Source organism: Microcaecilia unicolor, chromosome 5, assembly GCF_901765095.1.
Source record: "Microcaecilia unicolor chromosome 5, aMicUni1.1, whole genome shotgun sequence".
Lineage (NCBI taxonomy): Eukaryota > Metazoa > Chordata > Amphibia > Gymnophiona > Siphonopidae > Microcaecilia > Microcaecilia unicolor.
This window is the reverse complement of record NC_044035.1, coordinates 326,069,768-326,089,431: the sequence shown is the minus strand read 5'-3', so window position 1 is coordinate 326,089,431 and position 19,664 is coordinate 326,069,768. Positions and strand designations below refer to the sequence as shown.

The 19,664-nt window shown below is 44.0% G+C and overlaps 1 protein-coding gene across 3 annotated transcripts in view; it reads right to left on the bottom strand.

Annotated features, from left to right (window-relative positions):
• The window catches only part of CDH16 (cadherin 16), a 167,316-nt gene that overhangs the window by 69,344 nt on the left and 78,308 nt on the right, over positions 1-19,664 (bottom strand). For all 3 annotated transcript variants that reach the window (XM_030204463.1, XM_030204464.1, XM_030204465.1), the window contains exon 12: positions 8,465-8,653. In XM_030204463.1, coding sequence (XP_030060323.1) covers positions 8,465-8,653 — 189 coding nt within the window. The remainder of the gene's footprint in view (positions 1-8,464; positions 8,654-19,664) is intronic.

Below are 19,664 nucleotides of genomic sequence, written 5' to 3'. Positions count from 1 at the left end.
AAAGCCAAGCTAAGAACACGACCAAGAAAATGTTCCATACTATGTGGAAGCTCAAACGTATAAAACCTTACTTTTCTAGGGATTCATTCCGCAACATGATCCAAACCATGGTGCTAACCCATGTAGACTACTGCAATAGTATTTACGTAGGCTGCAAAGATCAAATCATAAGAAAACTACAGACAGCACAAAATACAGCTGCCAGACTCATCTTCGGAAAAACACACTTTGAAAGCGCGAAACCCCTCCTAAGAAGCTTACATTGGCTTCCTATTAACGCTAGCATAACATTCAAAATATGCACAATAGTCCACAGAATCATCTACGGACTCGCACCAGATTACATGACAGAACTTATTGATCTACCATTAAGAAACGTGATGTGAACAGCAAGAACCTACCTAACCCTTCACTACCCCAATTACAAAGGTATAAAATACAAATCTTCACATGCCACCAGCCTCTCCTTTATAGGTACACAACTTTGGAACTCACTACCCAAAGACCTGAAACTCACAGAAAACTACCTACAATTCAGAAAAAAACGTGAAAGCACATCTTTTCAAGAAGTCTTTCCCCCCTGGATCTGCCTAATTCCACACCACCATACATCATGAAAAGTTCAGAAATGGAAAACAATAATATTAACCTCTCTCACAACATGCTAATATATCAACCTAAGCATTTATTGTACTTCTGTATTATGTACTAGACTTTTACAAATTTAAATTTTGTATCCACCTTTTTAGCAATATGTAAGCCACATTGAAGGTGGGAAGATGTGGGATACAAATGCAATAAATAAATAAACAAACAAATAAATAAAATAAATAAATATCCTTGTTAGACATCTTACTTTTGGGCCCTCCCTATTGCCGCTCACAACATACCCCCCCCCCCCCCCCCCCCCCGCTTCCTATTTGGATGAATTGCATTGTGAAATGTACAAATTCTGACTTTTCAAAATCAGGTTTTTGACTTTTTCAGCAGATTAATGTTTTTTTTAGGCATTTTAAGAAGTCCATCTGCTTTGAAAATAAGCACCATAACTTGTATCCGTAGAATTCACAATGGTACAATCTACCCCACTGCTTATCAATACAGTCCCTGGGGAACACCCAGCCAGTCAGGTTTTCAGGATTTCCACCATGCCAAGAAGGCATGCATGCAAATCTATCTCATGTATATGCCTTGTGGACATCCTGAAAACCTGACTGGCTAGGTGTTCCCTGAGGACTGGTTTGAAAAGCACTGGTTTTCATATAAAATTATGCATATAACCATCAAAAATGTAAAATATAAACACTTATGCAGTTGGCATTGGTGCTGACTACGAGTCTTTTTGAATATTGGGCCCATTGTGTCTGTTGGCTGATGCACCCTCTAAGTAGTTTGAAGTTCAGCTCTGTGCATCTGACAGTATCATCAGCCAGAGGAGAATGGAAGCATTTATGAAGTGTTTTAGTGTTAAGAAGGTCTGCAGAGGGAAAGAGAAGACAGGGAAGCTCAGTTTAAGACTAAACTGTGCTAAGGTTAGACATCCGGCGCTACGGAAAAACAAATCAACTACTCTGTATATTTCAGGTATCAAGGGAGGCTGACTAATTTTCCATGTATATTCCATTAAATTTATTACCCTTGTTCCGTATTTGAAAAATTCCTCGCTGGAGTGGGATTATTATAAGCACTACCAACCAGTTGCGAACATTGCCTTTTTAGCTAAAATGTTGGAAGAGCTAGTTGCTTCTCTGCTTCAGATTTGTTGAGTCTCATCAAATACTGGATCCTGCTCAGGCTGGTTTTAGAAACTTTTGTAGCACTGAAGCAGTACTGAAGAGTATGTTAGCACAGCAGCGGTCTTTGGTGGATAAAGGAAAAGAAAAGATTGGTTACCAGTATACAACTGGATCAAATCATTGCATTCAGCCTTCTTGATCACTCCCTCTTACTGGGTAAACTGAGGGCTACAGAGCTTGAGTGGAGCTTTCTTGAACAACAGGATGATGTGAATGAAGCAGAATAACCTATTATCTTCCTCCTGGTGATGGGTTGTTTGTCAATGTTTATTGTAAAATTTTCTTGACTGCCCTTCCAACCATGACCCATCGAGGTTGTTTACAATTAAAAAAAAATACAAAGACATGAAGTGACATTAAAAGACATAATATAAAACCAAATGAAGGGCCCCGTTTACCGATCTGCTGCAAAAGGGGGCTGGTGCTGGTGTCAGCACGTGTTTTACATGCGTGTCAAGGCCCCCTTTTACCACAGCTGGTAAAGGGGAAGTCTCGCCTTCCTGCAGGAAATGGCCGTGTGGCAAGTAAAGCACTTGCCGTGAGGCCATTTCGGGCGGGGGGGGGCTTACTGCCACCGGATACACTCCAGCACTACAAAAATAAATACATTTTTGTAGCGCCAGATGTGATGTCGCGCTAGGGTGGGGGGGAAGTACCGTCGGGCTGCTGTGGTAGTCCAGAGGTACTTCCTGCATAGCAAACGGTAAGCCTGCTTTGGGCTTACCGTTGCTTAGTAAAAGGAGCCCTAAAACAAGACAAACTGAAACCTGTGAAATTTCTCACTTTAATATTCCCTGCTCAAGTCTTGTTAGAAAAAACAAGATTTCGGACCACATTTGAATTTCAAAAAGCCAGGATCTGATGCCAAGGCATTCCACAGTACAAGAACAGGGAAAGCAAAGGCAGCATGACACAAACTCCCTATGCGAATGAAGGAGGATGAGGAAGAAATGGACAACAGTGATGCCTGAGATGATGAAAGACTAAGAGGTCCTTTTACTAAGCTGCGCTACAAAGTGGATGGTGGTAATTTTATTGTGTGGGTTTCCTGCACTTCAGCCACTTTTTAGTGTGGCTCTAAAATGGCTGAATTTCAATTTCTTCCATTAATGGCTGTATGTTAATTTCCAAATTGGCACACGGCCATTACCACCTGAGCCCTTACTGCTTCCTATTTAGGAGGCGGTAAGGGCTCACGAGCTATTCCTGTGATAATTGGGCCACATGCGGCAATGTGCCTGTGCTGCCCGATTACCACCGGGAATGCGTACGCCCTGTCTCCCATGCTAGAAAATAAAAATGACTCTCTAGCAGGCAAACCCAGAACTACTGCAGGGTGCCTGGGTGCTCCCAGAGGTACTGCATGTGGTATCCCTACCGTGCTTTTGTAAAAGGGTCCCTAAGAAAGGAAGAATAAGGAGCAAGACAGTGCTCAGTAGGCAGATTGGTAAGTAGGACCACTCTAAAAGAATCTAAACGTCATCCACATAAACATATGGATTAACTCCACGTGCCTAGATTAATGCAACTAATGGACAAACAATGGTGTTAAAAAGAGTAGGCACTCTGAGGGATACCACATGAGAAAGGCTTTGCCATAGGCAAATTACCACTCAAATGATCCCTGAAGGACTGATCCTCCAGATAAGGCTTAAATCAGCTGAAACGTTTACAAGTAATCCCCAGTTCCTGATCTCATTACAGGAGTAATAAATGATCTACCAAGTAACGCTATGGACAACTCCAAAAATATTAAAAAGACTAAATTTCTAATCCAAGTCTGATCCCATAAAGAACCCTGAAGAGCCTGTAGAACAGTCCCCAATTTCACCAGTTCTTTATGTATGCAGATAACATACAAATAAAGGATAATTCTATAGGGTGAGGCAAAAAAAAAAAAGTAACCCCCGACAGTCTGCAGTCGCTTGGAATTTCAATGTGAAATTTTAAAGCTTTGGGCCCTCTTTACTAAGGTGCGCTAACGTTTTTAGCGCATGCTAATATTAGCGTGCGCTAAATGCTAGAGACACCCATATGCTCCTATGGGTGTCTCTAGTGTTAGCGCATGCTAAGAGCACCTATAGCATGGCTTAGTAAACAGGGCCCTTTACTTGCTGTTACTATCTATGTTTATGGGCTCTATATTCCCCCTTCTGTCAAGTGATAAGTAGTCAGACGGTAGACTCTACTGCTTCTGACTGTTTAAAGAAGACATATCTTAAACATATTGCCTGGTTTCTGCAATCCCCATTTTAAGCTGATGAGGCACCAGGCAGAGGTTAAGGAGTTCACCTTCAGAGGTTGCAGCCAAAAAACACCACTACAGGGAAAATCATTTACCCCATAGGCAAATTCACACTTAACCTTGGTCTGATACTTGGGCCTCAATGCTTTCTCAAAGGTTTTCTTCACTCCATCAGCCTAACCTCTCCTTCCATTCTCCCCAGTAAGCTTTATTATTAATTCTTTTGTTACATTTGTACCTCGCACTTTCCCACTCATGGCAGGCTCAATGCAGCTTACATGTGGCAATGGAGGGTTAAGTGACTTGCCCAGAGTCCCAAGGAGCTGCCTGTGCCTGAAGTGGGAATTGAACTCAGTTCCCCAGGACCAAAGTCCACCACCCTAACCACTAGGCCACTCCTCCACTCCATTATTGAATTCTTTATATATTTATGATTATTTCCTTATTGATGTGTGTGGGTTTATATATTGTGGAGGAGTGGCCTAGTGGTTAGGGTGGTGGACTTTGGTCCTGAAGAACTGAGTTGGATTCCCACTTCAGGCACAGGCAGTTCCTTGTGACTCTGGGCAAGTCACTTAACCCTCCATTGCCCCAGGTACAAATAAGTACCTGTATACAATATGTAAGCCGCATTGAGCTTGCCATGAGTGGGAAAGCACAGGGTACAAATGTAACAAAAAAGATAAATTTTGTAATGACTTCTTTTTAGCTTGTTAGCCACATTGACCTCGAAATTGTACGGGAAAATGTGAGGTATAAATGTCATAAATAAATAATAAATATACTTTTCTCAAATACTTTTTAGAAGATTCCATTTCACATCTGGTTGTTCTCCCTATGAACTGGGGATTGGTACCCTCTGGAACAAACTCCATTTAAAAGTCATCCCTAACTTTGGAAAGACACCCTCTAAATGTCCCTATCTTCTCCTCGTCAATGACTCCACATTTTATACCACTTGGAAGAATGAACAGAATCTCTCTCTCTCTTCAATTTTCCCCTTTCATAACCCTCTCAGCTCTGGAAATTTCTCTATATTGACAAAAAAGACAGTAGTTTCTGAAGTGGAACCCAACAGACCCTCACATATCTACAGTAAAGGCAGTCAGCAATATCAGGACATGTATATTTCAGTGTGCTTTTTAATATTCAGTATTTACATTCCAAACTTTATTATAATGGCATTAAACATGATCTGGAAGTTAAAACAAGCCCCTGGATTCTGTATATCGTGTCCAAATTTCTGTGCCTGTGTCTACTTTGATCTTGGTAAGGTGGGCAATTTTCAGATAGTGAAGCTACCCCAAGATGTGTTTACCTGTGTAAATGGTTTCTGAAAATTGCCCTTTCTGAGATCTCCTAGTTCTACCCCCTGAACGAATTATTACCTGACTCTGAGCAGTCAACACCTAGTACCTTGAATTAAGTGCCAATCTCATCATACACCTCCCTAATTCTGAGTGGAATACACATCTGTGCCATTCCTTTCCACCAACTTTAGTATCCTCAACCTTTTCGAGATGAGAACTTATTCATAAAAATAAATAAAGGTCATTGCTAGCCTCAGTCAACACCTCTCTTTGGTAAATTGCATTGGCCTCTGATTAAATGCTGTTTCCAATTCAAGATCTTTCTTGCTTCTTACAAACATAGTATAATGTGCATGCTGACAGTAGAAAAAGACCACTAGCCCCTTCCAGTCTACCCAGGTGCCTATGCACACTGTAAATCTATGCTACTTATTGTTTTGAATGTCTGAAAACTGGAATTTAGATGTCCATACTGCACGGATGACAAATACCGATTTTATAAAGCCTGAATATGGATGTTTAAAACTGCTATACATCCATATGGCAAGAGGGAGTGCTCTGGGCATGGAGAGGTAGCCTAGTGGTTAGTATGGCAGCCCACGAACCAGTGGAATTGTGTCCAATTTCCGCTACAGCTCCTTGTGACCCTAGGCAAATCACTTAACCCTCCGTTGCCCCATGTACAAAATAAGTACTGGTGTATAATATGTAAACCACTTTGATTGTAGCTACAGAAAGGCAGTATATCAAATCCCATCCCCATATCCCTCTTTTGGGAGGGACCAAAGATGGACATCCAGCTCTGATTTCAGAAGAGGAAGAGACATCCATATTTAGACCTGGTGCCTGGTACATGCAAGTTACAGAAAGTGCTCTGATTGAGCTGTTCTCCACTGAATGGAGTAAGGGAAGTCACAGTAGATATTTTCCTGTCTCTGGAAGGCTCACAATTTTAAACAAATAAGAAACAAAAACTACAAAAAGCTACAATGGGACTTGAACCAGGAACCTTCAGATCTCTGCTCTAGCCATTACACTACTCCATCACATGGATGTCTCTGTGTTCATTTTATAAGAGGTAAGAACACTTCGTCAGGAAAAGAAGACCAAAATGTTCTACCTATAAATAAGTACAAAACTTCAACATTAGGTGTGCTGTACCAGAGGAAAAAAGATCTCAGATGTCACAAGACACATTTACCCAAAACCCTGCACATAACGGGTAAGGGAATTTTCACTTCAGTGACCATTCAATCACTGCTCAAAAAACCTCCGGTTTAAACGTTTTTCTTGTGTGCTTAACTGAAAACTCCTCTGTGATAATAGAGTTCATGGTATGTTGTTCTAAATTTATCGAATCAAATCAAATCCATATCGCAGGAAATACGGCATGACATGGATTGGCCGCTGTCGTGGACAGGATGCTGGGCTCGATGGACCTTTGGTCTTTTCCCAGTGTGGCATTACTTATGTACTTTAAAGAAGAATCCTAACAGGCACCTACTTCACCTATTTGCTTCTTCAGAGAATCTTCCATAATGGTCTCTCGCCTATAACCTGTATTTCTTGCTATATGGATTTGTACGTCCTTTAGCTTCACATCTCAGCTGCCGGCTGTAGAAGCATGACTACTTATCACTCCTTATCCATTCCATTTATGTTTTCTTTCCTCCGGGTAGATGAGCATAGACATTCCCACACTTAATCCAACAACAAGCCCCAGAACTTCTCTATCTAATCGTATCTTTCTCTCGTCCAAATCCTAACCCATAAATCTCTATATAATTTTTCTCTATTTCTCCCTTCCTGATGTCTCCACTGTTCTTACCAGACTTATTACTATGTTCCTTGTGGTAATTAGACTTCTTCTTGATTTCAGGTTCTCTCTGTCCTTGTTCCCCTATAGAATGAGCTCCCACCTGGAATCCAAGTCTTAGCCACATTGACTGCTTTTACATCCAGGTTAAAGACTGTTTTTCAATTTCACTTTTGATTAAGCCATTACTTATGATTTTGGTCACCTGTACTCTTAATATCTACCTGCCTACTCTCTAAATAGGAATCAATGTCTTACAAAGTGTCCTGGTTAAGGGCATCTGATACATGTGAACAAATAAGTTGCTTCTGTACAGCAGCACAAATGTGACATTTTAAATTATTTGACCATTTATCACTCAGTGGTGTCTTTAATTCATCTTCAGATTAGAGAGTTAACTATCTAGAGGTAAGTCTCCATTCTTCACCTTAATTACATATGCTATCACTTTTGGTCGCTAGGATCAGGGCCGGTCCTAGGGTCTCTGGCGCCCCCCTGCAGACTATGTTGGCGCCCCCCCCCAGCATCTCCTTTCTCTCTTCTCCCACCCTGCCCCTGTCCAGCAGTTCTCCTTTGCCCCCATCCCCCTCCCATTTATGGCCACCTGCCCGCCCTCTTCTCCCCCCAACATCCCCCTTTTTCTTCTTGCCACCCTGCATGGTTTAAGTCTTTTCAAATTTACCTCCTTCCCAGCGGCCGCATCATTTCAAAGCCCTGCCCGTCTCTAGGCTTCCCTCCCTTCGTGAGTTCATTCCCTCAGAGTCCCGCCCTTGAGGAAATGACATCAGAAGGCAGGACTCTGCGGAATGAACTCACGAAGGAAGGGAAGGCTAGAGACGGGCAGGGCTTTCAAATGACGGCTGCTGGGACGGAGGTAAATCAAAGATTTAAACCCCCAAGGGCGGCGCGGTATGGTGCCACAGCGGCGCCCTTGAAGGCAAGCGCCCCCCTGCGGTGCTTACCCCGCTTACTGGGTTTGACCGGCCCTGACTAGGATAGCATACAGTGTGCAGTATTTAAAATCTAACAAGTAGCAGGTCAGGTCGCATTTGTTTATATGTTGTTTTATTGACATGTAGATGACCTTTTGAAGACCTTCTAAAGGTAACCAAGGACAGAATGAACCTATTGAATGGGATTGGGAACATCATGTTAAGGGACCAGCAGGTGCATTCTTCCAACTTGTACTCTGTTTTTCTTTATAAATAGCCTGAAAAGATGTCCTTAGTGAATGTTTGGTATGACAACCACTGTGTGACATGCCAAACTGAGACAGAGAAAACAAAAAACATTTTACCTTTTCAAGGAAGATGTGGACCACGCCATTCTGCTCTGCCCTTACAATTTCAAACATTCCATCTTCATTTCCAGACACCACAGTAAAATCTATGAGCTTGTACTCTGCTTTTTCATCTTCATCAGATGCTGTCAGAGTCGCTATCAGCACACCAGTTTCCGTGTCTTCTGGAATAATGAAAGGGCCAAACTGCAAAATGAGAAAGACAGGGCTCTTTCATTCCATGAGGAAAAGCCAGTTTAAGACACTCTAATTGTTAGCAAAAAAAATAGTATGCCAAGGAGTGGCCTAGTGGTTAGGGTGGTGGACTTTGGTCCTGAGGAACTGAGTTCAATTCCTGGCACAGGCAGCGCCTTGTGACTCTGGGCAAGTCACTTAACCCTCCATTGCCTGCTGCATTGAGCCTGCCATGAGTGGGGAAAGTGCGGGGTACAAATGTAACAAAAAAAAGATCTAAAAGGCTTCCATTACGTGAATTCGCAGAAGCTCTGACAAAAGCAAATCTACCTCTTGGCAGTTTGATGTATACAGTAACCTGCTTTCTTGATGGGATGGAATTTTTTAAAATTTGTTTTCCATTTCTTAGGTTTTGTTTAATGCTAACTGCTATTAATTTGGAAGGGTCGTGCTGCTTGCTATGTATGTGACTTGCCAATTGTAACGTATGACATGTTTGTGGTGGCATATTGAGATCAACATTGCATAACCTAGTTTATCATACTAATATACAGCACACATTGTTATCTTTGGTAGCCTTGTAATGGGATAGTTCAAAACTGTGAGTCAGACTCTGGACTGGGGCAGCATATAAGTTTGATCAGATAGAACAGAGATTGGCACCATCATGTGGCATGTAAAAAACACTCTTCTGGCCCATCAATGTGTGAGCAGAGATGGCTTGTGAGTTTTGAAAATGTGATGCTGCTCATCCAGGTGGGTTTGGAAAATTCAGAATTTTGCCAACATGCCTGCCCCCTAGAGTGCAGAAATTTTCTAGGGGATAGCCCCACCCTCCTAGAGGAATGCTAAAACCTCTCATGTCTGAATGCTAATTTTTCGCAATGTGTTCCTGAATTCTTCCCAGCAGGCCTTATCACAGACAGGGCCGGTGTTAGAGGGGGGCAAACAGGGAAGCCAATCTCTCAAACCTCACCCCCCCCCCCGGTCTATTTTAAAGCATCTCCAGGGGCCCTCCATGGTCTGCATCTCTTCCCATTCTCACCACCCCAATCCAAGGTCTCCCTCCCTTCCCCTCACCTTCCCTGTCTACCTTACATTGCAATTTTTGTTGACAGGGGGATGGCAGTGCAGCAGCAATTCTTATACACTGCCTGCGTCCACCCCAGCACTGTCCCTCTGTCATGATCCACCCCCTTCTGACACAACTTCCTGTTTCAGCCTGGCAGGGACCAGCAGAGAAACTGTGCTGATGCAGATGCAGGCAGTGTATAATAATTGCTGCCGCGCTGGCGACCTCCTGTGAATAAAAAACGCAATTTAAGGTAGACAGGTAAGGTGAAGAGAAGGGAGGGAGACTTTGGGAGGAGATAGCAGACTACGGGGGCCCCCTGGAGTTGTTTTAAAAGTAGACAGGGAGGAAAGGTTTGAGAGATAGAGGGATATACTGGGAGTGGGGGGAGAGGATGGAGGAAGAAATGATGGGCCCAGGAACAGAGGAGAGGAAGAGAGAGAGAGAGAGAGAGAGAGAGAGAGAGAGAGAGAGAGAGAGAGAGAGAGAGAGAGAGAGATGGTGGACAATGGGGTGGAGGGAAGAAGAGAGAGGGAAAATATTGGCTATGGAGTGGTGGAGAGGGAGGGAGAGGTGCTAGATGGGAGGGCAGTTGGGAAGAAGGAGAAAGAAGTTGGGCCCAGGTAAGCAAGGGAGGGAGAGGCAGGTGCTCAACAATGGGAGAGTGGAAGGGAGAGAAGAGAAAGGGAGAGATGTTGGCTCATGTGGGGTGGGGTGGGGGTAGGGAACAACAGCAAGAAAGAGAGAGGGAGTAATATTGGACTATGGAGGGGAGAGAGAGGAAGAGAGATGACTTACCATGGGGTGGGAGGCAGGCGGGAAGAGAGATGGGACAGGAAGATGATGTGGGTGTGGAGGAAAAGAGACAGGGAGAGGAGATAATGGGTTGCAAGAGTGGAGGGAGGGAGGTGGAAGGGAAATAGTAGAAATGGTGGAACCATTTGGGAGAGGCCAAGAAGGGGTGGCAAGATAATCAGTGAGAGGAGGATAATGAATACAGAGGTAGAAATGTAGTAACGGAGGGTAGAAGAAAGATGGAAGGGAATAGCAGGCCGGGGAAGGAGTGAGATGGGAAATGGGAAAGCTAGGGAATAAGAGAAGAATATAGAGCGTTAATAGGTAGCTGAAAAGTTAAAAGAAGGAGAAGGGTGAGAAAGAAGGTGAAATCTGAGTGGATAGAGAAGCAGAAAATAAAATAAAATAAATGGAGGAAAGACCTATAAAGGAAGGATCAATATGTCAGAGACAGGTTTAGTGAAGGAATACAACAAGACAGGAGAGAAAAGAAAAGACAAATGGAAAAAAGCCACTGGAAAGAGAATTAGCAGAAACAGATGGAGAAACTGGGACCAACATCATAGAAAAATAAAATGTACAAACAACAAAGGTAGAAAAAAGTGTTTTATTTTGAATTTATTAAGTGGAATATTTAACTTTGGGATATATGTTTTAGATTTTCTAGAGAACTCTGATGCAGGCATATGCTTATGCTGAAACACAGCTGTGTCGGGTCATGTAATTGATGCTGGTTCTCATTGTGGACTCCACTTTGTGTTCCCTTTGGATTTATTCTATTTGTGGAGGCTTTTTCCTTCTTTGTTTGTGGTTTGGGATATATATATATATATATATAACAGATGTCTTTGTGTTATGTTCAGTGGCATAGCCAGATGGTTGATTGGAGGGCAGAGATGAACTCAAAAGTAGGTGGCCACCAATTTTTCTCCTTACCTCTTGCCCCCAGCCTGAATGCAAAATATAAATACCTGAACTGGCAGGGATCTCCAGGACCCTCCAGGTGAAGACTTCCTCTTCCTTTACCGCTCTGACAGCCAGAACTCTGTAAACGCTGCTGTCATCTGCAGTGTCCCTGAGCTGCTGCCACCATTGCTGACCCACCCTTTTGAATGCTTGGTTTTTCTGCATGCATAGGGTGGGGGGGGGGGGGCAGCAGTGGCAGCAGCAGCCTGAGGAAACAGCCACCAGCTGCAGAGCTTGGAGAGCTCTGGCTGCCATACCAGAGGAGGTGGTCTTCAGCTGGCACAGCTTAGGGATCCCTGTCAGCCACAACAAGGGTGATGGATAATTTTTTTTTTTTTTTTTGGGGGGGGGGGGGGGGGGGGGAGGCCCAGGTCCCCTGTGGCTATGCTACTGATTATGTTCAATACAAAAGGAAGTACATTTCTGTTTTTCTTTCTTCAGTGTTGCACTACTTGCCAAGTTTAACTTCTTGGGGTTCCTAGTTCAATTTTGGTGTTCATATTTCTATGTCTAATTTCTGATCCCTTGCTCTGTATTTGGTGAAGGCCTGTGGTGGACTTTGGTCCTGGGGAACTGAGGAACTGAGTTTGATTCCCGGCACAGGCAGCTCCTTGTGACTCTGGGCAAGTCACTTAACCCTCCATTGCCCCATGTAAGCCGCATTGAGCCTGCCATGAGTGGGAAAGCGCAGGGTACAAATGTAACAAAAATAAAATAGATACCATTGGAGATTCTACATGGAATGTTGCTACTATTGGAGATTCTACATGGAATGTTGCTATTCCACTAGCAACATTCCATGTAGAAGGCTGTGCAGGCTTCTGTTTCTGTGAGTCTGACAGGACGTCAGACTCACAGAAGCAGAAGCCTGCGCAGCCACATTGGTGATCTGCAAGGGCCAACTTCTACATGGAATGTTGCTAGTGGAATAGCAACATTCCATGTAGAATCTCAAATGGTAGCAATAGTGGAGGAGTGGCCTAGTGGTTAGGGTGGTGGACTTTGGTCCTGAGGAACTGAGTTCAATTCCCACTTCAGGCACAGGCAGCTCCTTGTGACTCTGGGCAAGTCACTTAACCCTCCATTGCCACATTGAGCCTGCCATGAGTGGGATAGCGTGGGGTACAAATGTAACAAAAATAAATTTAAAGTTGATGTATGTGTTGACACTAATGGTGAGTGGGGTAGGGGGCCCTCTCCTTAATTTCTACTGTGGGCCCTGATCACAGATTCCAAATGGCAGCAGAGTAGTGACCTTCTCTTGTGTGCGCCCAGTGTTCTAGAATGATCTGTAAATGTTTATTTATTTATTGGGGATTATTAACCACCTTTATTAAGAGATTCACTCAAAGTAGTATACAGCAGGTGCAGCTTGACATAAAGCTTACAATGTGGTTAACAATAGTACAATGAACAAAAATATACATGAATACAATCAATGAGAAATTTGGAAATGGCAAATTGAATCCCAGTAACATGAAATAGTATCATAAACATTTAACAGCACAGTAAAACAATCATATAACAGAAATATGAAAAATGTCAGCACAATATGAGGTGATAAGTGCTGGTACTGCACACTAATGGGAATATTAGGGCATGACCTGTAAAAAAAAGAAAAAAAAAGGGCCACTTTGAGTCTGGGCTTAGTGCATAAGAAAGTCCCACATTAGAACTGTTAAACCCATCTTCAAATCCTTGCTCAAAGCCCACCTCTTCAATGTCGCTTTCGGCACCTAACCATTGTACCCCTATCCAGGAAATCTAGACTGCCCCAATTTTGATTGACTGCACTTTTGGTCCTTTAGATTGTAAGCTCCTTTGAGCAGGGACTGTCCTTCTTTGTTAATTGTACAGCGCTGCACAACCCTGGTAGCGCTTTAGAAATGTTAAATAGTAGTAGTAGTAGTAGTAAACCCAGAGTTTACCACACTTTGTTTCTTTTTATAAACCACCTCATAGCCAGTTTGGAACAGGGATTATATAAACATTAGAACCCAATAGAAAATCTCTGAGAGAGGTTGCATAATTTTGGGCATTTTGCCAAAACATTGTTGATCCTTGGGCATCCCATAAGACAGTGACTCACACAGAATAAATATAACCGGCAAACACCAATAAAGCAAGAGTAGCCACATCATGCAAGGAAGCGTTTGCTATGTGAAATGTTGGGAGAGGTCAAGCTTGTTCTGTAGACACAAAGCTTTAGTTATTTATGTACATGTAGTGAAAGAAAGTGAAATGAGACCGATACTGCTTATTGCAAACTGTAAAATATACAAAAAAGATGAATGCAAGCAACCCTGAGAAATAACCTCATTTCACACATAAAAAGGCTTCCTGATAACACATTACTTACCTTCATTTTTTTTTTTTTCAAAAACTCAGATAACTATTTGGAGTGGAGGAGTAGCTTAATGGTTAGTGCAGTGGGCTGAGAACCTGGGGCCCAAACTGGGTTCAATTTCTACTGCAGCTCCTTGTGACCCTGGGCAAGTCACTTAGGGCCAGATGCACTAAACTTAACGAGCCATTAACGAGCAAGTAGTAAACCCTGGCATGCACTAAACACTTTTTTCCAACGACAGTAGCAGCTAATGAAAACGGAATGCAGATGAGCAAATCGTATAGAAACCCTATTGTAATGAGATGCACTAACTTTTTCCGATTGCCTTAACGCTGGAAAACGCTGGAAAATCTAACGAGAGGTCGGTACCTCTCATTGGGGCTGCGCGGGATTGGAAAAATTATTAAAATGTTTTTAAAAAATCGGGGAGGGGGGGCTAAAACGGCCAAGTGCTCGTCATGGACGGCCATTATGGCCGTTCTACACCTGAAAAACCACCCAAGTGCTCGCCACTTTATTGTGAGAGATGGTCAACCTAAATGTTGAGATCGCCGACCTCAGAGATGGGCGACCTCATTTTTCGCCGATCATGGAAACCAAGGACGCCCATCTCAAAAACGACCAAATCCAAGCCATTTGGTCGTGGGAGGAGCCAGCATTCGTAGTGCACTGGTCCCCCTCACATACCAGGACACCAACCGGGCACCCTAGGGGGCACTGCAGTGGACTTAATTGCTCCCAGGTGCATAGCTCCCTTACCTTGTGTGCTGAGCCCCCCAACTCCCCCCCCCCAAACCCACTCCCCACAACTGTACATCACTATCATAGTCCTTAGGGATGAAGGGGGCATCTAGATGTGGGTACAGTGGGTTTGTGGTGGGTTTTGGAGGGCTCACATTTACCACCACAAGTGTAACAGGTGGGGGGGATGGGCCTGGGTCCGCCTACCTGAACTACACTGCACCCACTACAACTGCTCCAGGTACCTGTATACTGCTGCGTTAGACCTGAGTATGGCATTTGAGGCTGGTATAGAGGCTGGCAAAAAAAGCTTTTAAAGTTGTTTTTTTGAGGGTGGGAGGGGGTTAGTGACCACTGGGGGAGTAAGGGGAGGTGATCCCCGATTCCCTCCAGTGGTCATCTGGTCAGTTTGGGCACCTTTTTGAGGCTTGGTCCTGAAAACAAATGGGCCAAGTAAAGTTGGCCAAGTGTTCGTCAGGGACACCCTTCTTTTTTCCATTATCAGTCAAGGACGCCCATCTCTTAACTATGCCCCCGTCCCGCCTTCAGTACGCTGCTGACATGCCCCTGGGACCTTTTCTCGTCCCCACGACAGAAAGCAGCTAAGGACGCCCAAAATCGGCTTTCGATTATGCCAATTTGGTCGACCTTGGGAGAAGGACGCCCATCTCCCGATTTGTGTCGGAAGATGGGCGCCCTTCTCTTTCGAAAATAAGCAGGATAGTCTTCATCTCCACTGCCTTCACTGGGATGCCATGCCACACATCCACCACCCTTTCCATGAAGGAGTATTTTCTTAGATTCCTTCTAAGTGTATTACCTCTCAACTTCTTCCTATGCTCTCTCATTCCAGGGTTTTGTACATTAATGCCACTGAGGTATTTAAACGTCTCTATCATATCCCCTCTCTCCCGCTTCTCTTCCAGTGTATATCTATTTTTTAGATGCCATTTACAGAATCTGGACCTATGAAGGCAAATTTATAAAGTACATGTGAGCATTTACATGCTGATTTTGTGTGTATGTCATAATGGCATATCCATACATACATGTGCTCAGTGGCGTACCAAGGGGGGGGCGGTGGGGGCGGTCCGCCCCAGGTGCACGCTGCTGGGGGGTGCCGTGGCGCGAGCCTGCTGCAAGAGTTTGCTAATTTCTCTCATTCGCTGCAGCTCTCTCTGCCCCGGAACAGGTTACTTCCTGTTCCGGGGCAGAGGGAGCTGCAGCGAACGAGCAAAGTTAGTAAACTCGCAGCAGGTGCGCGCTGCGGCACCCCCCCCCAGCGGTATGCACCCGGGGGGGCTCTTTCGCGGGGGGGGTGTCTTTCGCTGGGGGGGGGTCCTTGCAGCATCGGGGGGCGCTGCACCCGGGGGGGCGGGGTGCCGCCCCGGGTGTCCGCCCCCCTAGGAACGCCATTGCATGTGCTCATATGTGCGTGAATGCCAAAATTCCATCTAAGGGCTATTCTGTAAATAGGCTCATGTCATACATAGTGCAGATCAAAATGGGGCAGATTGATAGAATGGTAAGTGTTTCGATGCTGCAGTTATTTGTTTAGGAGTCATGTTTTTTATTTGGTGTTTTTTGATATAATGTCAGTTTTAATTATTTTGTATAGCATGCAGTTCTCTCATTGGGGTACGTTGCGGTATATAAAAATTTGTATTAAACTAAATCCCATTGGCTTCCATTGACCCCTAGCTGCAGCTCTTATGGGCTGTAAACCAGTCTGGTCTCTACAATATGCACGTTCATTGCTTCTTATACTTGCTCTATGCATGTACATCTATGAATACTTACAGTAGGTGTCATGGAAATCTCGTTTTCCAGACCCTTGCTGTAGTTCAGATTGTATCTCTATTTCACAAAGGAATGCACTACATTCAAATATTAATATTCTCTACACAATCAACCACAAAGGTCAGTATACGGATTAATTTAGGTGTACAAGCGCTGCTGCCATAATTTCAACCCCTACTGGCCTCTGGCTTCAGTGTGATTAAACTTTGAAGAGTTAAAAAGAGTACAAGATCTTATCTTTATTTACTGGGCAATAGGATGGATCACTGGGTGATGTCAGCACTCATTTCACAGCTTGTTATTACAGTTTCCAAGTGCATGGTGTTAATCTTTAGATTCTGTTCCACAGAAGTTCCATTCTAAGACTGTCTGTGAGAAAGACAGCAACCTTGTGAAGTGAATGATAGAAATCTGAAGGTCATCTCACTATAGCTTTGATCATAAAAGCACCAAAGATATATTTGAAATTGAAAGAAAATAGGAACAATTATAGCAGCATAACATAGATGAAGACAACGTTAACTTATGGGAGGTGTAAAAGGCCACAGAGAACTTGAAAGCACTATGCTTGTTGATTTCACGTCTTTACAGATATGACCGGATCAATATTCAAAACCACTTATCCAGAAACCAAAAGTGCTGCTGGCCAGGATATTCCACACATAAGTACATAAGCATCGCCATGCTGGGACAGACCACGGGTCCATCGAGCCCAGCACCCTGTCACCGACAGCGGCCAAAAGAACAAGCAATTTGTCCCACCCATCCTAGAAATACTGTATTCCCTTGTCCATTCAATAACATTCTATGGCTTTTTCCTCCAGGAAGCTGTCCAACCCTTTTTTGAAGTCCGCTAAGTTAACCGCCTTAACCGGCAGCGAATTCCAGAGTTTAACTACGCGTTGAGTGAAGAAAAATGTCCTCCGATTCGTTTTAAATTTACCACACTGCAGCTTTATCGCATGCCCCCTTGTCCTAGTATTTTTGGAAAGCGTAAACAGATGCTCCACATCAACCCGTTCCATTCCATTGATTATCTTATAGACCTCTATCATATCTCTCCTCAGCCGCCTTTTCTTCAAGCTGAAGAGCCCCAGCCTCTTCAGCCTATCCTGATAGGGAAGCCGTCCCATCCCCTGTATCATCTTTGTCGCCCTTCTCTGCACCTTTTCCAATTCCACTATGTCTTTTTTGAGGTGCGGTGACCAGAATTGAACACAATACTCAAGGTGCGGTCGCACCATGGAGCGATACAATGGCAGAATAATATCCTTATTTTTGTTTTCCATCCTTTTCCTAATGATACCCAACATTCTATTTGCTTTCCTAGCCGCAGCAGCACATTATGCAAATAGGACTAGATTCTATATATGGTGCCAAAAAAATCAGCAGGGAAAAAGACATGCTTAGCGTGGCGTGGTTTATGGAATACCACGTAGTGTGACTATTTATGCCAATTAAAACCTGGTGTAAACACCCCTGCCTTAGACACAGATTGGGCGTATTTTATAACAGTGCTCATAGTTTCTAGGAATGCACATGATCTGCCCATGCCCCTCCCATGGCCACGCCCCCATTTGAGATCTGCACATTAGAATTTACAAGCACCACTTTACAGAATGCGCTTAAAAGTTGCACACAAAAAATTCTATTTGGTGCCAATTAGTGCTTATATTTGCTCGTTATTGGCCAATTATCAATGCCGACTGGATTATTAAACAAGTAAGTTGATCACGCAATTTGGTTACACTGCCAAATTTGCATGTGCAACTTTAGTTGCCATATATAGAATTTGGGGGATAAATGGCAATTCTAGGATTGGGCGCCTGCGTTTATTTAGATTCAATAAATGGTAGCCAGAGTTAGGTACTAGGACGTTCTGCACTATCCTAGTATTGTGTAAAGGATGCTCTGCGTGGCGCATCCTTTGTAGAATATTAGCTTAGCGCAGATTTCGCGCTTAATTTTGGGTGCAATCATTTCTGCCTGCAAAAGGCTGGTGTAAATGCTTTTGTGCAGCTCATAGAAACAGTGACGATCCTAGGTCGGCTGCCACCCGGGGCGGATTGCCGATGCGCCTCCCCCCCCCCCTCCCCCGGTGCAGCAGAACACCCTTCCCGGTGCATCAACCCCCCCCCTCCCGGGGTGCATTCTTAGCTGCTGGGAGCAGCCGCGCGGCTCTTGGCACCGCTGGCTCCCTGCTCCCTCTGCCCCAGAACAGGAAGTAACCTGTTCCAGGGCAGAGGGAGCAGGGAACCAGCGGAGCCGACAGGCGCGCGGCTGCTCTCTACACACCTCCAGCGGCGTGCACCCGGGGCGGACCACCCCCACCGCCCCGCCCTTGGTACGCTGCTGCATAGAAATACTATACCAGCATCTGCATGCTACTTAACAATGGCCAAAAACTTACGAAAATCTTTAACACATTTTTGAATTTTTGTTCTGGATCCTCAGAAACTTGGCTAGCTGAATGCATATAGCTTTTTTCAATTGCATACGCTGCCTTTTCTTCATTTGCTCCAATTTTTTAAAAGAATTATGTGTATAATCTGCCACTTAGCTTTCAAAATGTCAGTCTTTGAGCCTCTGCCGACATGGCCAGGTTTTGATAACTTCATCAGGGTAGAGGTCCAAATCACATTTCAACAGCGGTTTATGTTTCCCTGCACATTGAGTTGGTCCTTTTAATCTGATTTGCACAACTCATGGCAATTAGGTGCGGAAATGCAGGTATTCTATAACATCGCGCCTAAATCCTGGGAATCCCTGACCCGCCCATGTCCTTCTATGGCCACGCCCCTATGGAGTTGACACCATGAAATTTAGGCCCGCACATTATAGAACAGAGCGTAGGGCACATCGATGCATAACTTCTAATTACTGCCAATTAAGTGCCTCTTAACACCAATAATTGTTAGCACCTAATTGACTAAATGGTTTACTTGCAGATCTGGGATCTGTGCTCAAACCTGGATGCCCTCATTTGAGTGACCTATACAGAATCTGGGGACATGTGCACACATAAATGCACAGAATACTGGGATTTTTGTAGGTAAGGGTACAGTTATGTGTATAATGACAGCTAAGCAACTAAGTGCTGTTCTGTAAGGGTGCAGGTAAGTGGCATACCCCTAGATTCTATATACAGTAGTGTGCCTATTTATTTTATTTATTTGGATTTTGCTCACACCTTTTTCAGTAGTAGCTCAAGGTGAGTTACATTCAGGTACACTGGATAGAGGGCTCACAATCTAAGTTTGTACCTGAGGCAATGGAGGAATGGAGTAACCTGTTCCAGAGCA